General features: G+C 40.3%; 2 protein-coding genes across 2 annotated transcripts in view; one reads left to right on the top strand and one right to left on the bottom strand.

Moving 5' to 3' along the window:
- The window catches only part of LOC145295902 (inactive rhomboid protein 1-like), a 131,993-nt gene that overhangs the window by 15,951 nt on the left and 95,869 nt on the right, over positions 1-20,173 (top strand). The gene's annotated exons all lie outside the window — the stretch shown is intronic.
- Positions 3,085-3,837, bottom strand: LOC145296318 (uncharacterized). Its single transcript, XM_080142519.1, has one exon. It carries the CDS (start codon positions 3,835-3,837, stop codon positions 3,085-3,087), a length of 753 nt encoding a protein of 250 aa, XP_079998645.1.

Raw genomic sequence — 20,173 nt, forward strand, 5'->3', positions numbered from 1 at the left:
TACTTATCGTCCTTTAATGTTTATTCTTATTTAATGTCTTAATTTACCTCTTTATTTCTTTATAAAAAAGTAAATTTTTGGTAATTGTTTGTTTCTATTGTTAAATAAAAGTCATTTATTGAACTTTTGAAATCGCCTCTGCTTAATGCTGTTTCTGGCAACCTTTTTATTTTTTGTTAGGAGTTGGGAAAATTTACCTATGCTCACATCACCACTGTAACACCAGGTATCGGTGAATGTCGACCAAGCCCCTACAGTCCTTTAGTTGAACGGCTCTGAATGATTAGTTAGCTTGCAAAGTTAGGGTTCAAAGGATTTTTTTTTTTTTAAAGTTAAACTTTTTTGTTTTTTAATAAATTTTTCACATTTTTTTTTGTTTTTGTTGTGCAAAGGAGTTCCAAAAGAAATGTTTAATTGCTTCATTCGCAGAATATTTTAATGAAATGTAAATTTCTAAAAGAAAAAAAATTAAATTCACTTAACGCATTTATTTAACAAATAGCAAAATGATTGTTTTCTTTTGTAGTTTTCAAAAGATCTTAAGCGGAACCGTCAATCAGCATAATATGTAGTTCTAACGTTTTTGTTTTTGGATATTTCAAAAAAGCCAACCGACTGTCAAAGTTTTGCGAACTGATACCACATGATCAGTTTCACTTTAGTTCTAGAAATATTTCCTGAAACAGCCTTCGTTCAGAAAATAGAAAGTACATATATTGTTTTATTAAACCTTTTATTGTCTAAATAATTTGACTTTGCTTGTTTTATTTTTTTAAAAAATATAAACGTTGACAAGACATTTTTATTTACTAATGGAAGAATGTCGGTAAAAAAAACTTGCCAAAACATAAGCGCCTCCTTTTTAGTGCTTAAACACTTTATCACCGAAACTGGAGACGCCATTTTATTTTGCGTACCTAGCATTCAAATCCAAGGGAAAAATCAGTATTTTAAACTATGACCGAAGTTAGAAATAAATAACCAAAAAATTAAACTATATATTAATTACTTCCGGAAAGAACTATGAAAAAAAGTAAATAAAGAAAGTGAAAGAGAACATATATCCATAATTCTTTAATTGGAAATGTTTCGATTTAATTAATGAAAACGGCAAAGTTTTTCATGAAATGGATATATATATATATATATATATATATATATATATATATATATTATTAAAAACAGAAAATGAAAATGACATTAATAATTGTTTAAACTGGGCCAGCGCCATTTGAAAACCAAAAAAATAAACATTTATCAAAAAAATAAACATTTATTGTCTAGTCGCACTGATGAGTTATGAAACAGCGAACAGTACTGTATGTGGATGACTATATATAATATATATATATATATACACACACACACACACAAAACATATATATTTAAAATTTACTTTTTATTATTTTTAAAACAGTAATCTATGGATATGCATGTTTCGAGGTTCCTACACGCATGTCCATGGATTACTTTTTTTAGAAATAAAAAATAAATAAAAATATTTATCTACGTCCAAATAAAAAATATGGGCGATTTTCTAAGTAAAACGATCTTTGAGGTGAAGGCACTACTTAACCATATTGTCGTTTAAAAAAATCAACAAGAAGTCTACATAAGTTTATAAACAATAAAAATAAACAGTAAAATTATCTAGGACTTCATAGCATAACGGTTAACACGCCAGACTGTAATATATACATGGTCCGGAATTCAATTCCTTGAGATACAGTCAAGCTACACTGAAGAGAGGAAAGAACTTTGAAACATAGATTACTGTTTGAAAAATAATAAAAAATAAATAAAAATATTATTTATCTACGTCCAAATAAAATATGGGTGATTTTCTAAGTAAAACAATCTTTGATGCGAAGACACTATTTAACTGTACTTATCATTTCCAAAAAGTCAACAACAAAAAAAAATATATATATTGTAGAATATTGCTAGAGTGAGCCAGCTAATCCAATGAAGATGTTGTGCTGAATGGATGCGATAATTGACAGAGTGTAGTTCCTGGCAGAAGTCTAGAACAGTAAAACCCCTGAATGCCAGAGCAGCTGGCATTTGTAGAGTGGCACCTGCCCCTCCTGGCATGTTTAGCCAATCAGGCGCCTCAAAATAGAACAATCCACCATCCCTGACTAATTGTAGGCTGGTCCAATGGCAATTAGCATACCACTAATTGCTACTGAATAAATATGTTGAAATTAGTTAAATGGTCCATAATGGTGGAGAGGGAAGGTAAGCGCATTCTTGATTCTTGATTCTACATCTCCCCTCCCCCATCATGTGGAGGTAACGGCCTCCGAAGAGGAATGAGTTCCTCACGGCCAGGTTGATTATGTGGGAATAGCCTCGCAAGTGTCCGCGCCGACTTGGCTGGCATTGGTCTAGGAGGTTCAGGTACTTCTTCTGGAGTGATGTTCCCGCCGGGTTGCTGTGTCCGAAGGTCAAATTGAGGGTCTGGTACGACAGGGCTGTTTGTCTCTGTCACTTGGGGTATGTGAGGTGGGGCCCCTGGTAACGCACTTGCGATGGGCTTTGGAGATGTAGGAGTCTCAAGTTTTCTGAGGAACCACCGATTCCGCAAGGTGATTCTACCAGAGCCATCAACTCTGATATGGTACTGCCGATTGGGGAGGGCTTCAATCACCCGACCAGTGATGTCCCAGAGATGGTTGTTTCTTTGTAGTACGACCAAGTCCCCACTTTGTAGTGGGCGGAGAGAATGGGCCGTACGGTTATACGTCTCTATGAGCCACATGTTGCGCCGAGACAGGGTTATCTCACGCTTTCGAGCTGCGGCGATCCATTCCAGATGTGGCTTGTAAAGGGTCGGGTGAGAGGGGAGGTAGTCTCGAAGTCGCTTGTGGAGCAGAAGCTGTGCTGGGGATAGGCCGATACCCTGTATAGGGGTATTTCTGTATTGTAGGATGACCCTGGCAACCTTGTCGTTATCTAAGGACCTTTGTGGTCCTGTGTTGCCATCTTCAACCCTCTTGGCTGCTTTGACAGCTAGCTCCGCTCGACCATTGGATTGTGGATAGGCCACAGATGATAACCTGTGCTTTACAGACCATTTCTCTAGAAAGTGCTTGAATGGGAGGGATGTGAACGGCGGGCCACCATCACTGCTGAGTTCTTCTGGGGAACCATATGCTTGAAATATCTCCCGACAGATTGAGATGAGGCGGTTGCCTGCCCTTGGCTTAGGTGGTACAAGATGAGCCAGCCAGTTAATCTGTCAGCGCAAGCAAGGTATCTGTGGTCACCAATGTGGAACAGATCCATGACAATCTGCTGGAACGGCCACTCTGGGGACTGTGTCAATGTAATTGGTTCCCGGGGCTGGCTCGGTGCGATCCTTGTACAAGTCATGTAGTTCTCCCTGGTATTGCGGATGGAGGCATTTATTCCAGGCCAATATATGGATTCGTTTGCTCGGGCTTTCATTCCAGTTATGCCCTGATGTGCTGAATGCAGGCAGCACAGTATATTTCCTCGTTGACCTTTTGGAACGACTATTCTTCTGTCTAAGAGCACCAGGTTATCATGGGTGCTGAGGCGGTGCCGTACTTCCCAGTACTCACGGACTTCGAGTGAAGTGAGAGTTTGTGTTTCAGGAAAACCTTGCTGTACCATACTTATCAACTTTTTGTACTGTGGGTCATGACGTCCTGCTGCCTTGATGGTGTCTGGTGATGTGATCGCTATGTTGTCATTGTACCCAAATGTTGATATGAGAGCAGTAGATTTAACTATGCTATTGAGGTTCTCGGATTCTGAAGTGTCTGATTTAGAAGGCTGGAAGGGAAATACGTCAAGGAGGGCGTTCATCACGGCCGTTGGGTTACGGGAGAAAGTGTCAGGCCCCCTATGCCATTTCCCAGGACAATGTTGTATGTTGAAGTGGTATCTCAGTGTTTTTTCCTTCAATCTAAACAATCGGGGGTACTGGATCTTGCTTAGATCTCTATCACCAAACATGCCCTTCTATCGGCGCGTACCTGCGCTCTGCATCAGTGCAAAATCTGCTACCAGCGAATATCAGGTGCCAACCTTCTGGGCAGCACACGGGGGCCTTTTCCATGGAACACGAACAGTGTTTCTGAAGGAGCAGGAAGCCCATTCCTTCTTTGCTCCAATCAGGGGCTAGGCAAGTGGTTCGATTCTTGTCAAATGTTGCGACACCCTTATGAACAAGGTCGACAATGGCTTGTTTCGACTGCTTGAATGCATTCTCAAGGTCCTGGTTCCACGTGAAATGTGAGTCCTTTTTCACAAGATCGCGGAATGGTAGCATTACTGGTCCTAGCGAGTATGCCCAGGCTACCTGATTGACAAGCCCAAACCAGGATCTTGTGTCAGTGATGTTTTTTGGTACTGGGAAGTTGGATATTGCGTCTAATATTGGTTTTGAGGGGGTTATTCCGGAGTGTGTAATTTGGAGGCCGCCAAATCGCACAACGTCTTGGCAAAATTGAAACTTGTCTTGTGTTCGCAGCGCCATGTAGAATATTGCTAGGGTGAGCCAGCTAATCCAATGAAGATGTTGTGCTGAATGGATGTGATAATTGACAGAGTGTAGTTCCTGGCAGAAGTCTAGAACAGTAAAACCCTTGAATGCCAGAGCAGCTGGCATTTGTAGAGTGCCACCTGCCCCTCCTGGCATGTTTAGCCAATCAGGCGCCTCAAAATAGAACAATCCACCATCCCTGACTAATTGTAGGCTGGTCCAATGGCAATTAGCATACCACTAATTGCTACTGAATAAATATGTTGAAATTAGTTAAATGGTCCATAATGGTGGAGAGGGAAGGTAAGCGCATTCTTGATTCTTGATATATATATATGCATATACTCACACATATTGTTATGGACCAAGATAGACTAGAATCAGGTGTAGTCTCCTGTACAGAATAATTGACTCTGCATGTGGACAGTAGATAGGTATCTTCCTTTATTCATAACACATCAAAGGATGATCTATGCATCCTGAAACACAAACAGAACAAATACAGTGTTAGAAGTGCAGCACTACTAGACATATCTAGTGCGTATCTATCTATCTTCCTCCCCCCCCCCACAAGTTTTTTGGGTAACCACAAAACTTAATTGAATAAATACGACAAAAGTCTCCAACTGAACACCAACCAATTCTGTGGTTAGCACACAGCATCGGACTAGAGTGGTCATTGGAGTAGACTGCCCTCACACTCACAGCATTATTCTGGCTGGTCCGAGTCTAACCATATCACGATCACTTGTCACAACGCGGCTTTCACCGTGTGGAATGTTCCATTTCACTGCGTCCCGCCGCGTTATGTGGTAGTAGACGTGCCAGGGCACGAAGCAGTTTCTTCTCAGGCATGGGAGGCTTCCGTGGGGAGTAAGAACCGGGGCTGGTTCCACGCCAGCACAGGGTAGAGGGATACTGTCATGCTCAGACGGGTTGTGGGATGCTGGCTGCGTCTGTCATGGCTGTTGCATGGGTTCCATGGGTGTTGGGAGTGGAGGCTCCGAAGATGGGCCTGTGGTGTCAGGGTGCTGATCGGAAGGTGATGGAGATGTGGTGACAATTGGCCGAGGTTCCAAAGACTTGGTGGGCAGGCCCTGACCTTGGGCAGGGGCATTATGGGGCTGTACCCGTAGAGGTATCTGCCTCTGCAGAAATGGTATGAATTTTTTTAGATGCTGTCTATTGCGACCAGATCCATCCACCCGGACTACATACTGGTGGAACTGCCATACTTCCACAACAACTCCTGTTCGCTCCCAGCGCTTTGGGTGGTTGCCTACAAGATTCTGTAGGTACACATGGTCCCCAACACGTAGAGGTGGTAGGAGTCTGGTGTGAGCATCCCACTTTTCATGTTCTCTGGAGTGCCTGCGAGCTAGGGCCCTTTCACGGAATGTCATGGTTTCTTGCCATGTGTTGTGTGGACAATACCTCCCAAGTGGGATTGGGATAGCGTCTCTGATTGGTCGGCCAAAGAGTATCAGTGCAGGTAAGGCTTTGGTCTCAGGGTCGATGGAATTCCTGTATGTAATCATGGCTCTCTGGAATCTGTCAGTGTCCAGAGAACCACCAGGCCCAGTGTTGTTCATTAACATGTGCTTGACGGTTTTCACTGCAATTTTCGCCCTATTGTTTGCATGAGGGTTGGCAACACTGGAAACCCTGTGATTCACCCCCCCTGCAGCTAAGAAAGCCCGTGTCTCGCCAGCCGTAAATTGGGGGCCCCCATCAGATGTGATTTCTTCTGGGATACCAAAAGTGACGAATATTTCCCGCAGACGTTTGATGAGCCCCGCTGCTCTGTATTGTGACTTATAAGCAATCGGCCAGTTGGAATATCTGTCCACCACAACCACATAGTCCATGTTGAGATAGTGGAAGTAGTCGCAGGCGATGCGCTGGAAGGGATAATCTGGGGGAATTATATCAGCAGGTGGCTGCAGAGGGTTGGATTTAGCTACCAAATTACAATGACCACATCTGTCGCAGACCAGTCCAATGTCTGTGGATATACTGGGCCAAAATACAGAGTCAGCAGCACGGGTCGTCATGGCGCCTATTCCTTGATGGGCAGCATGAAGGGCATTCAGGATGTTCTGACGCAGTGATGCAGGTATAACAATCCGCTCTCCCATCAATATGACACCATCAACACGGTATAGGCTGTCATTGTATCTAAAATATGGGCGCAGTTCCAGGGTCAAATCCCGGGAATTGTCTGGGAAGCCTTCCTGAATTGCGTTCATGAGCTGTTGTAACGTAGAATCAGAGGATGTGGCTTCACGAACCATATCCCATGTAACTACATCAGTGACTGAGTTCAGAGCAGCACAAGCGCTGGATGACATGCTCGCCTCATCAGCCAGTTCCTCAATGTCAGCCTCTGGGGTGACCGCTGGTGGCTCACTTGATAGTTGCAGCTGTTTTGCTGCTGAAGTCGGGTAACGGGATGCTGCATCGGCTCCCTTGTTCTTATAACCTGGGATGTGAATGAGTGTGAACCGGTATGGCAGGGTCTTCTCCTTTAGGTTTAGCAAGCGGCGGTTTGCAATGTCGGTGAGAGGTTGGTCGTTTAAGACTCTTATCAATGGTTTGTGGTCTGTCGTCACAATAAGGTCCTCACACCCAAGGATGTAGTAACGAGTCTGATGCAATGCGTACACAACTGCGAGTGCTTCCCCTTCGATTGGAGCATACCTACTCTCTGCCGGAGATGTGGAGCGACTACCGACGAGACACAGCTTCCATCCATGCGGGCAGCAAGTAGGCACTCACAGTACTTCTGCTTCAACAAGAAGCCAATACCATTCACAGACCAGTCCGCAGAGAGGCAGGTTGGACGGGCAAGATCGAAAAGGCGTACTCCATCCTTCATTTCATTGATAATGGCTTCCTTAGACTGTTTGAATGCCGAGTCGAGCTCGTCAGTCCAGATAAATCTGTTGGAGGGCTTGAGTAGGTGACGAAAGGGTTTCATCTGGCTGGCCATGGAAAAGGCATATGCTCCCTGATTCACCAAGCCAAACCATGCCCTGGCGCTTGAGATGTCCGTTGGCGTAGGGAAACTCCGGACAGAATCTATGAACTTGGAGGATGGGCAGATGTTGGTGGGTGTAATCATGAGCCCACCCCAGTCTACTGTCTCTTGAGCGAACTGAAGCTTCTTGTGGTTCAAGGTGACCCCGTTGCGGTACAGAAGGTCACACCATCTACACAGTTGGAAGAAGGACTCTCTTATGGAGATCACCCATTTTAGCGTGTCATCCACAATCTTCACCTTGTCTGGGAAGTCAGCAATGATGGCATCGAATCGCTGATTGTATCCATCACCGCTAGCCAAGAATCCTTGAGGGGCGACTCTGTATCTGTAACGTCCCCAAGGTGTTATGAAAGTGGTCAGATGACGATCATCTGGGTGGGTTGACACAGAGTGGTATCCATTCCATGCGTCTGTCACAGTTTTTAGGGTATGTTGTGAGACCTGCTCGGCAAGATGGAACGGGCTCTGAACATGGTGTGTTTGCCTAATGGAATGTCGATTTAAGTGCTGCAGGTCCACTGTGCGTCGAGGGGACCCATCCGCCTTGGCTGCCACCACCATTCGTGAGCACCATGTCACAGGAGTGTTTGGGCCAACATTCTCAAGCACACCCAGGCGCATGTCTCTTTCCAAATCATGAAGCACCTGTTCTTGCCAATGAAGAGGTACAATCGCAGGCTTGTGCACAGCATGGGGGCGGGCCTCTGGATCAACATAGTCGCAATGGCTCCTCCGGCATCATACGCATAGGACGATGTTCACATGTGTTGAATGTGAATGAACCGTAGTAGTCCAGCATTGTTTGAGGGCTGGCACACTCTCAGGTCTGTCATCCAGCCCTGGAGGAAGGTCGGTAGGCAACGGTGGGGGCTCTTCCGGCCGCATTGGCCATGAACATGTGGGTTCGTCATCTACTCCAGCCACGGTGGCGTGTGGCTGCCAGGTTGGGATTGAAGGAAAATTAGCCGGAAGAGCACCCAAGGCCGCAAGAGCTTCCCTGCACATAAAAGCCCTGTCAATTTTGCTTGAGAGGTATGTGAGCTGCTTGGTGCATCTGTCCGATCCTGATATGTCAGTGGTAGAGATTTTGACCACTATACCACCCAGGACACCTAAATGTTCTCTTATAGCCCCTCTCATGGTGAGCCGCACGGGTATGATATCGGAGTCTGAAACGCCCATATCATATGCATGTTGAATGGGCATAATGCAGCTTTGACAACCTGAGTCTGCGATCATGGAGATGGATGTAAGGAGGAGTCTCTCACCGTTAGTGATGGGGTGGCCTAGAATGGCGTGGTTGTCAGGGCATGGGGTTAATGTGACAGTCATCATAGGGTGGGGCTCTGAAGTACGTGCCACCCACTCACCATCAAATATGTGATGTACAAGGGGAGAATTGCATACATTAAAAGTTGTGGATGTGCGACAGTCCTCGGTCCCGCACAACTGATCGAAAACAGACTTGGTATATATGTCCTCTGGGTCATCTGACAGATGATGTACCCCAGATGTCCTGCCTGGAGGAGGCTTGGATGAGCGTTTTTTTTTTTTTTTTTTTTTTTTTACACAGTGATCACCACTTATCAAGGAAGCCACTCAGGGATAAGGGTTATTGCAAGTACATCACGTTAGTGAGGAGATTTTATGAAGTGTTTAATTAGGGGGGCGGTTCATTAGGAATTTGTTAACATTAGACTTGAAGACATCCAAGTTGTAGTCCGGAGGGAAGCAGGCAGACGGAACAGAGTTCCACAGGCGTGCAGTTCTAAGAAAGAAGCTTTGCTCATGAAATCCGCGTTTTGATTTAGGCACAGATATAGAGTGGGGGAAATTTTTCACAGTGGATTCAGCTAGACGGGTGTTTTTCGTGAAAGATTGGCGAGGTGGGACCAGGGATTGGAGTTCAGACGAGCACCTGCCATGAAAATAACGATAAAACAAGGATAGGCTCGCAACGTCTCTTCTGTGGGAGAGGGGTTGCAGGGTAGAGAAAAGGGCATCCCCCACTAAACCACAAAGTCTATTTTGTACTCTGTCAAGGCATGATAGGCTGTTTTTGGCAGAGCGGTTGGTGGGCTGCTGGCCACGACAAAAACGTGAGGACTTATCACAATGTCCCCACGCACCACATGAGGTGCACTTGCTACAAGCGGAACTGTAGTGCCCCCTGACAGAACATTTGGTGCAGGTGAATGTCCAGGCTGGGCATAGCTGTGACCTAGTGTCTCTATCATTTTTTGCTCCATGCACTGGTCCACGACATGCCCAGCAGGGTGGTCTGCCAGGGGATTTCTTGAGTGTGGGCTTGGTGGAGTGCCCTATAGCCCCAGCCTGGGTGCCAACCGCTGACTGAGTGGCCTTTCCCTGCTCCTTCTGAGCAATAAAGTTGACAGTCTCATCAAGTGTTCGGTCTGTCTTGCTATCACCGAGAAGGTCCGCCATGATGTCTGGGTCTGCGATTCCACGAATCAGATTGTCCTTGATTATCTCATCGCTATAGTCGAATGTGTGATCACAACCAGCAACCTTGCACCTTGCTGTATACTGGCACAAGACTGCCTGACCACGGAGGCTGGCCAAGTGTGTCCTTATGCCAGTGCCTGAGGGCTGAGTCATATTGCTCAGCTTGATCCTGTGTACCAGGATGCTATCCTCTTTTACTGCCAGGCGTTTGATGGCTGCCAACAGTTGTGCTTTGGTCATTGAGGCTACATCGTCATGGATGTCATGCATTATAAATGTGCGTAGATCATCTTTACAACAGTTGAATAGGGCTATGGGGAGCGTGGTGTGTGTGATGGCCATGCCCACTTTATACATGTTCCACTGGCGTGTGAATGAGGACCATTGGTCGGGGTTGTAACCCAGACCAATCCTAGGTGGGTCCAGTTTCAGTTTCTGCTGTAATGCTGGCGCTGGTGCATGGTGCACCTGATGATTTCGATGAAGAATAGAAATTAATTTTTTTTTATTTTAAAAGAAAAAAATCATAAAAATTGAAAAAGTAAATAAAGGTATAATTTAGACACATTAAGTCATGATAATAAAATGCTACATTGTATCCTACGAGCAACACCATCACAATCGCAATATCTTTAGAGGAAAGAGTTATTATTTTTCTCTCTAAATATTGTCACTGGGATGAATTCTACATGTTCCACAGATTACACTGACCGTAACTGGCTCATACATATATAGACATAACATAATATTTCCAATTTCCAATTCATAAATAAAAATAGCTCCCTCACCCAAGTCCACCCATTCTGATTGGCTGAGCTCTGAAAATTCTTATATTCTGAAATCCAGTCCTTCACTTTATAACATTTGCTTACTAACATTAAAATATGATATCACTAAGTGACATATTATTTTGCCTAAATTAAAAAAATATGAAAGTTTATTTGTTAATTATTTTATCTTTTCTATGCAATTTGACGATATTTATAGGTTTTCCGGTACTATGATAATGAATATCATATGTAAAATTGTCACCAATAAATAGTTTTTATGTAATAACGTTATGCTTTCCGACAGCCAGTCAAACAATGCACATGCGAGTGTTGATTATCTTATGGCAAGACTACTTGTCAGTGACAATTTTACATGTGTTATTCGTTTATAGCTTACCCGAAAACTTTAAATATCATCAAATTAAGGTGAATGTGATGTGAATGGTAGTAAGACACAACCTTGAACATTATCTTTATTAATGCTATTTAGAGAATATGGTTATATTGAAGACTAGCAAGGGTGCCCGGGTGTTTAGATGGTGTAGTAAGGAGCACGGGCGGGGGGTTCTCTCGTCTCTGTCGAAAGTTTTTGCGGGACACACAAACACACACACACACACACACACACACATTTTTTGCCCTTTATATCTATAGATGTTAACTCTGGACTTAATTCAATAAACTTTTGTATTTCTTTCAGCATAATAATAATAAAAGAACGCAAATATTTGAGAACTAACCTATTCAATTAAATCCAGAGTTAACATCTATATATGTAAAGGGCAAAATGTGTGTGTGTGTGTTTGTATGTCTCGCAAAAACTTTTGACAGAGGCGACAGAACGTGACCAAATTTGGAATTATAACGTTCTACTACAGTGAACACCCACTTTTTGGCCACTCCCATTGTTAATGCTGCCACTAGCATTTAGATTTTTCCTTTTCAATTTTTCGCAAATTTCTATGGCGCTTATAATAGATTACACTCTTAGCTTTCACATTACCAAAATACCTTGAAAAAAATTGTATGCACCTTACCAACAAAAAAGGGAAACATTTAACGGCTAGGGCAGCATTAGCAACCGACGTGGCAAAAAACTGTTTTCCATTAGAATGTTATCATTACAAATTGATCCCTCACTGTCACAGTCATTAAAAATATTACCTTAAATTTCTTTTTTTAATCTGAAAATTAAGCTTGTACTCAATGAGAATCGCCGGAAAAAATTATGACAAAGTTAAAAGGTAAAATTTAAAAGCTATGGGAAACCTTGTTCAGGTCTGCCACAGTTTTTTTTGGTTGTTTCTTTTGCTTGTGATACAATGTTTCTTCCGGAATACATTCACTAGGTTATAATTAATATTTAGTTAATTCTTTTATTTTCATTACACATTACAGGCGGACGGTAACAACTTCTATTTAATAGACCACACTAGCCTACTTTTATTTGACACGTTAGGTAAAAACACAGAATAATCACAGCACATAATCAAATCCCCATGTTAAGAATGGGTTTATAGATACTAACGTTGTTACTTCGGTACGGTACATTCATTTTGGCCACAGGCGCCAGTGCCCGCTATTTTACTGGGTTGGCAGTGGTTCCCATTAACAACCATAGTTTTTTTTGTTTTTTTTTACAGGTGGAGTGGGAGGGGCATACTTCCACTGGCAATGCCGGTACACGATTCCTGCTAGTTTTTATATAATCTTGAAAAATATATTTTTTTTAATTTAAAAACAGGAACACAGAAAAATAATTTTAAAAAGGTGGTAAAAATTATATAAATGGTTACGGATGCACACCTGGGGAAAAAAAGGACACCAGCACTCACTTCCTTATAGGTTCTGGATATGACCTTAAACTATATCCAGTGGTGAAGCCTCAGCTTGCGGGTTTGGGGAGTGTGGAGCCACCCTTTAATTGCCATTACTCCCAGGTCCACTCTCACCTGTAGTGGTAGTACCTGTTAGGGCCCCAACTATGGGTTAAATAGAATCTGACTTGAAAACAACAAATATATTCTATTAAGAAATTTTTCTTCAAAATCTTTGGATTCGGCATTAAATAACCCGAAAAGGGTTGATATGCCGTAAAACAAAAACAACCAACGAACCACTTCCCTATAACTACCTGACATCATTTTCAGACAGCCTTGGCTTCAGTAGAATCCACATGTAGACAACTTCGTTTGCGTTTTAAGCGAAACTAGAATCTTTCTTTTGAGGGCTATTTATTTGTACAAAGAAGGTTTTTTTTTTAAATTCAATATTATACTAATTACTAATTATCTTTGAAATAGACTCAGAAAACTAATATTTATTTTTCAGAGGATTTTTGAAATGAATTTATTTAACTTCAAATTTAGCTGAATTTGTCAGCTTCCGAATGTTGCCATGAAAACATTTTTCATTATAACTTTTTTTCTTTGTGTACAAATATTTTTTTTTCTTTTAAAAATTAACTTTAGTCTTTAATCTTTCAAATACAATCAAAAAGTAGTTGGAAACAATCAAAAATATTTTGATAAATCAGCTTTCAAAACTATGTCCCCCTATCTTTATTAGTCCATTTTTTCCCATACCTAGCAAGTATAAAGATAATATAATTCCAGTTGGTCCTGAGTCTATATTTCCACTCCTTTTCATCGTGATGATGACAAGGGGAGAGAGAATGCCAATCTGTCCGTTGTAATCTTTAACTTTTATTTTCTTATGAAAAATAGCTGAATGGAACATACTCATGAGCATGCGCACTGCACTGTGATGTGCTAGTCATCTGTGTATCAATATGCTAGTTTATGTTGACCCAACTACAACGCAACATAATGCAAGTTATTTCACATACATATAAACAAAATAGATCTCTCGTGCAACTGGTACACTTTCTTGTAATATTAAAACAGATGACGTCATAAAAGATGAATGGTAGTTTTTGCCAACTTTTGAAATAAAGCCTATTTAATGATATCCATTTTCAAGTAAAATTATGTGTCTTGATAACATGATTAATTTTTCCAGTCTCTTTTTTCCCCCTTTCTCCTCCCATTTGTCTCTTAATTATTTCACATTATCCCATTTATCTCATCACTTAGCATTCACCCTTTATTTACATTCTTTGCCCTTCCACCCACCATCTACCGAGTATTCAATGAAAAGCAAGATCATTAGCATTTTAGATTTATACAGGATAGAACGATAAATTTGTTGCCTTAAAGAAAACAACACTGCAGCTTTATTTTTAAACTTTTATTAAAGAAATCAATTCATGTAACTTTATTATGTAGTAGAGCTGATGTCTATTTAATGTAGCCACCTTCAACCTCAGTCACCACCTCAATATGGGTCCAAAACTGGAAGCATGCCTTTTCCACAAGCGCTGGCGAGAGCTCAACGGATGATAGCAATCAGGCTGGTTTTGGTGTTGTGGGAGGCTGTGTTGGTGATGTTCTCAACGTATGGCCAAACGAAGTAGTCCAACGGTTTCAGGTCAGTGGAGGAGGTGGGGGGGCAGTGAGAGAAGGGTACAAAGTCGTAGCACTCCTTCTGAAGTCAAACCTGGGTCTTTTTGGACTTGTTGGCCGGTACCGAGTCCTACTGCCACAACCAGGGTCTGTCTGTCTGCAGCCACCTGATTGCACCAGGAGATCATCACACTCTTAAGCACATCCAGGTACACTTTGGTATTGACTTTCAAGCTGACTTCAAAGATGTGAGGTGGCATGATGTGGCCCTCACTTGAAACCACACCAAAGACCATAATCGTGGCCAGAAATTTTTTTTCATCGCCCTGGGCATGTCCCTATTATTTGTGATAATCCCGCGATGCATTTTGACGGTGCTGACAATGGTCCTGTTGTCATAAATTGGATCAGTAGAGAGCATGAGTGGTACAGTGGCGCACCTCTGATCTCGCTTGTTGTGTCACTTTCAGACAAGATAGAAGGCTCCTATCGCTCTTGGGATTTGTACACAACTGGCCAACTAATAGATGGTCCGCAACAGAAAAAGAAAATCGTTTTTCATCAAACGGAAATGGAATCATATTGTCTTTTCTTGGACGACAATTTTATCGTTCCACCCTATATTTGGGGGGAAAAAAAGAAACATCCTTTAGTTTAATAAAATCAGAAGCGACAACAGACACAGCTTATTTTGTTTTGTTTTTTACTTGTTTTAACAAACTTGACTATATTTTATTTATCTATCACATAGAACCTCAAATACTCTCAAGCAAATAGATTTACCATTTTTTTTTTCAATAATTTACAAAATAATTTGAGGTAAAAAAAAAGTCAAATTTTCTTCATCCTCATCATATTTGCTTTTTTATCTGGTTGACTTACAAACTAAAAGTCCTGGATATGACCTTAAACTATATCCGATGGTGAGGCCCCAGCTTGTGGGCTTTGGGGAGTGTGGAGCCACCCTTTAATTGCCATTGCTCCCAGGTCCACTCTGACCCGGACTGGTAGTACCTATTAGGGTCCCAACTATGGGTTAAATAGAAACGGGCTTAAAAAAAAACAAATATATTCTATTAAAATTTTTTTCCTCAAAATCACTGGATTCGACATTAAATAACCTGAAAAGGGTTGATATGCCATAAAACAAAAACAACCAACCAAACCTACAAACTAACCTATCTCTACCCTGGTCTTGATTTATCCCTCTTTCTCTCAAACCCATTTTTATCACTTCCTCCTATGTTTTTCTTAATATTTCTCTTTGAACTAAATCGTCTACCTCAACTGTTCTACATTTACTAATCCAAGAACTATCATTCTTTCAATGTGGTTGTGCTATTGAAGTCTCGTATTCTTCACGTATATCTATACATTGTTCCAATTAATCTCTCTAAAGTCATTAAATCTATGCCTGTCTTTAAAATTCACATTATGACATTTGTCATATCATTCTTATATTATTTATCGCCATGCAATGCATGTCCTCAACCCTCACTAACCATGTTTTACTTCCATACATCATCACACTATGTACATATGCCTATTTGACTCTTCCCTTAATCACGCTATAAATAATTCCAATCTGTGCTCCAGTGGTAACAAAACTTCTTGACAATCTCTATAGCTTCACCATCCAGATATACTTTGTCTACATCTGAGATCCTGGATATGATCTTAAACTATATCCAATGATGAGGCCTCAGCTTGCAGGCTTTGGGGAGTGTGGAGCCATCCTTTAATTGCCATTGCTCCCAGGTCCACTCTGACCTGGAGTGGTAGTACCTGTTAGGGTCCCAACTATGGGTTGAATAGAAACCGACTTGAAAAAAAACAAATATATTCTATTAAAAAAATTTTTCTTCAAAATCACTGGATTCGGCATTAAATAACCTGAAAAGGGTTGATATGCCGTAAAACAAAAACAACCATCTACATCTGAGTTCTCGTCTGTCTACATTATTTTATATTTCTTTATCTTATGTGTTACTCGTGAGTATAATCTGCAATAATTGTCTTCGCCTAACTTGATTACAGGCTTGATCTGGGTGAAGATTTGTTTTACAGAGGTTTTTTGACTGGTGTTACAGAGGTTTTTAGATTGGTTTTACAGAGGTTTTTAGATTGGTTTTACAGAGGTTTTTTGATTGGTGTTACAGAGGTTTTTAGATTGGTTTTACAGAGGTTTTTAGATTGGTTTTACAGAGGTTTTTAGATTGGTGTTACAGAGGTTTTTTGACTGGTGTTACAGAGGTTTTTTGATTGGTTTTACAGAGGTTTTTTGATTGGTTTTACAGAGGTTTTTTGATTGGTGTTACAGAGGTTTTTTGACTGGTGTTACAGAGGTTTTTTGATTGGTTTTACAGAGGTTTTTTGATTGGTGTTACAGAGGTTTTTTGATTGGTTTTACAGAGGTTTTTAGATTGGTGTTACAGAGGGTTTTAGATTGGTTTTACAGAGGTTTTTTGATTGGTGTTACAGAGGTTTTTAGATTGGTTTTACAGAGGTTTTTTGATTGGTGTTACAGAGGTTTTTTGACTGGTGTTACAGAGGGTTTTTGATTGGTGTTACAGAGGTTTTTTGATTGGTTTTACAAAGGTTTTTTGATTGGTTTTACAGAGGTTTTTAGATTGGTGTTACAGAGGTTTTTTGACTGGTGTTACAGAGGGTTTTAGATTGGTTTTACAGAGGTTTTTTGACTGGTGTTACGGAGGTTTTTTGATTGGTTTTACAAAGGTTTTTTGATTGGTTTTACAGAGGTTTTTTGATTGGTGTTACAGAGGTTTTTAGATTAGTTTTACAGAGGTTTTTAGATTGGTTTTACAGAGGTTTTTAGATTGGTTTTACAGAGGTTTTTTGATTGGTGTTACAGAGGTTTTTTGACTGGTGTTACAGAGGTTTTTTGACTGGTGTTACAGAGGTTTTTTGATTGGTTTTACATAGGTTTTTAGATTGGTGTTACAGAGGTTTTTTGACTGGTGTTACAGAGGGTTTTAGATTGGTTTTACAGAGGTTTTTTGACTGGTGTTACAGAGGTTTTTTGATTGGTTTTACAAAGGTTTTTTGATTGGTTTTACAGAGGTTTTTTGATTGGTGTTACAGAGGTTTTTAGATTAGTTTTACAGAGGTTTTTAGATTGGTTTTACCGAGGTTTTTAGATTGGTTTTACAGAGGTTTTTTGATTGGTGTTACAGAGGTTTTTTGACTGGTGTTACAGAGGGTTTTTGATTGGTGTTACAGAGGGTTTTTGATTGGTGTTACAGAGGTTTTTTGATTGGTTTTACAAAGGTTTTTTGATTGGTTTTACAGAGGTTTTTTGATTGGTTTTACAGAGGTTTTTTGACTGGTGTTACAGAGGTTTTTTGATTGGTTTTACAAAGGTTTTTTGATTGGTTTTACAGAGGTTTTTTGATTGGTGTTACAGAGGTTTTTAGATTAGTTTTACAGAGGTTTTTAGATTGGTTTTACAGAGGTTTTTTGATTGGTGTTACAGAGGTTTTTTGACTGGTGTTACAGAGGTTTTTTGATTGGTGTTACAGAGGTTTTTTGATTCGTTTTACAGAGGTTTTTTGATTCGTTTTACAGAGGTTTTTTGATTGGTGTTACAGAGGTTTTTAGATTAGTTTTACAGAGGTTTTTAGATTGGTTTTACAGAGGTTTTTAGATTGGTTTTACAGAGGTTTTTAGATTGGTTTTACAGAGGTTTTTTGATTGGTGTTACAGAGGTTTTTTGACTGGTGTTACAGAGGGTTTTTGATTGGTGTTACAGAGGTTTTTTGATTGGTTTTACAAAGTTTTTTTGATTGGTTTTACAGAGGTTTTTAGATTGGTGTTACAGAGGTTTTTTGACTGGTGTTACAGAGGGTTTTAGATTGGTTTTACAGAGGTTTTGTGACTGGTGTTACAGAGGTTTTTTGATTGGTTTTACAAAGGTTTTTTGATTGGTTTTACAGAGGTTTTTTGATTGGTGTTACAGAGGTTTTTAGATTAGTTTTACAGAGGTTTTTAGATTGGTTTTACAGAGGTTTTTAGATTGGTTTTACAGAGGTTTTTAGATTGGTGTTACAGAGGTTTTTTGACTGGTTTTACAGAGGTTTTTGATTGGTGTTACAGAGGTTTTTTGATTGGTGTTACAGAGGTTTTTAGATTGGTGTTACAGAGGTTTTTTGACTGGTGTTACAGAGGGTTTTAGATTGGTTTTACAGAGGTTTTTTGACTGGTGTTACAGAGGTTTTTTGATTGGTTTTACAAAGGTTTTTTGATTGGTTTTACAGAGGTTTTTTGATTGGTGTTACAGAGGTTTTTAGATTAGTTTTACAGAGGTTTTTAGATTGGTTTTACAGAGGTTTTTAGATTGGTTTTACAGAGGTTTTTTGACTGGTGTTACAGAGGTCTTTGTGTGCAAGTCGTTTGTTCATCTCATCAGCTTTCTTCTCAGTTGTTTTCTGGCAATTTCTAATACAAAGTCAGCTTTCACAACAGTGTCAGTGTTGGCTCTCAGCACATATCCAAACCATCTGAGCCATCATTCCTTCCATGTTCCCCCATCATCTCCTCAATCAATGTGATACCGTAGCATGTTTAGATATCATCATTACAGACATAGTTGAGTAATGTAATTCCAGACATTAAGCAAAACATTTTGTTTTTCAAATCTTCACTTTGCCTTCCTCGTTGTAGATAAACACATGGAGCTGTACAAAGCAAAGGGCTTCACAACAATTTGATAGCTCTTTGGTTGTACATTATTATGCCAGCGGTGATGTGCCGCATCTCATTGATGCATGCAAAAACTGGGGATATTGCCGTCATCGCTGAGTGTTGAATATTATCTTAGACTTCTCACAGATAAACTGATTACCCTCCCTCAACCCTTTCAAAAAATAGTTTTGTCAACCCCCATGAGGTAAAAAGATTTTGCAATTAAAATTTCCACCTATCATTTTTGCAAATTTAAAATACGTTTTTTTTATATTTACTTTTCTTATCAGTTTATTCAAGCTGAGTATGGGGCATCCTACGAGATGTAAGATACTCATCCGCTATCACATATATTACAACTGAGAGATCTTTTAAAGATTCTAATTGTCCGTTTAAGTGCAATTATTATTGTACTAGATTAAACTGCATGCCTGTGGAACTCTCTTCCGTTTGCCTGCTTTCCAGCTGACTACAATTTGGTTGTCGTTAAATTCAACATAGTTCTTGATGAGCCGTCCCCTTAAGTAATCCAATTTACCAAATTTCCACTACTAACGATTACTACGATATTGTCCCAATTGACTACTGTACACTCACTAACCTTTATCCTCGAATAAACTCCGGGCCTTGATAAGTGGTGACTCCTATGTAAAAAAAAAAAAAAAAATCATGTAAAATCTAAAACGATTCATTTGAAAGTTTTTTAAATATGAATAAAAGTATAGAAATCTTATCCATTCATTAAAAGTTTTAGATATAATAAAAGTAAAAACTTTATTTAGGTTGCTTGGAATTATCTATTTGCTAAAATAAGAAAAAGTACAATTTTAACAAATTTGACACAAGGTCCTCAAAATTGGAGACAGTGGAGGGTGGGGGGTCATCCTCTGTCTATTTTACTCTTAAATTTACACATTTTGACTCGTTCGTCCACACACTGTTCATTTCTCTCCACGTTTTGTTATAAACACTGAATCTAAGAGTAGACGGCATTTTTTTACATTAGCCAACAAAACAACTAGAGCTCTTCCTGCTTGTTTTCGGTCCCCCGGAAAATAGTGGGCGATCTACCACTTTAATCAAGTTCGGGAGGGGCCATACTAACATACCCCACTAGGCATTCATTATGTTTTGTTTTTTCCTACCTTCGCGGACATTTTATTTAGCCCCCACCCCTCCCCCACGAACTTTTTTGTACAGATTTATATACCAA

This window comes from Euprymna scolopes, chromosome 16, assembly GCF_053919585.1.
Source record: "Euprymna scolopes isolate OS-2025 chromosome 16, ASM5391958v1, whole genome shotgun sequence".
NCBI classification, from domain to species: domain Eukaryota; kingdom Metazoa; phylum Mollusca; class Cephalopoda; order Sepiida; family Sepiolidae; genus Euprymna; species Euprymna scolopes.

What these genes read in the sequence shown, in the direction of transcription:
- LOC145296318 (XM_080142519.1), bottom strand. Translation starts at nt 3,837, where the DNA reads ATGAACGCCCTCCTTGACGTATTTCCCTTCCAGCCTTCTAAATCAGAC.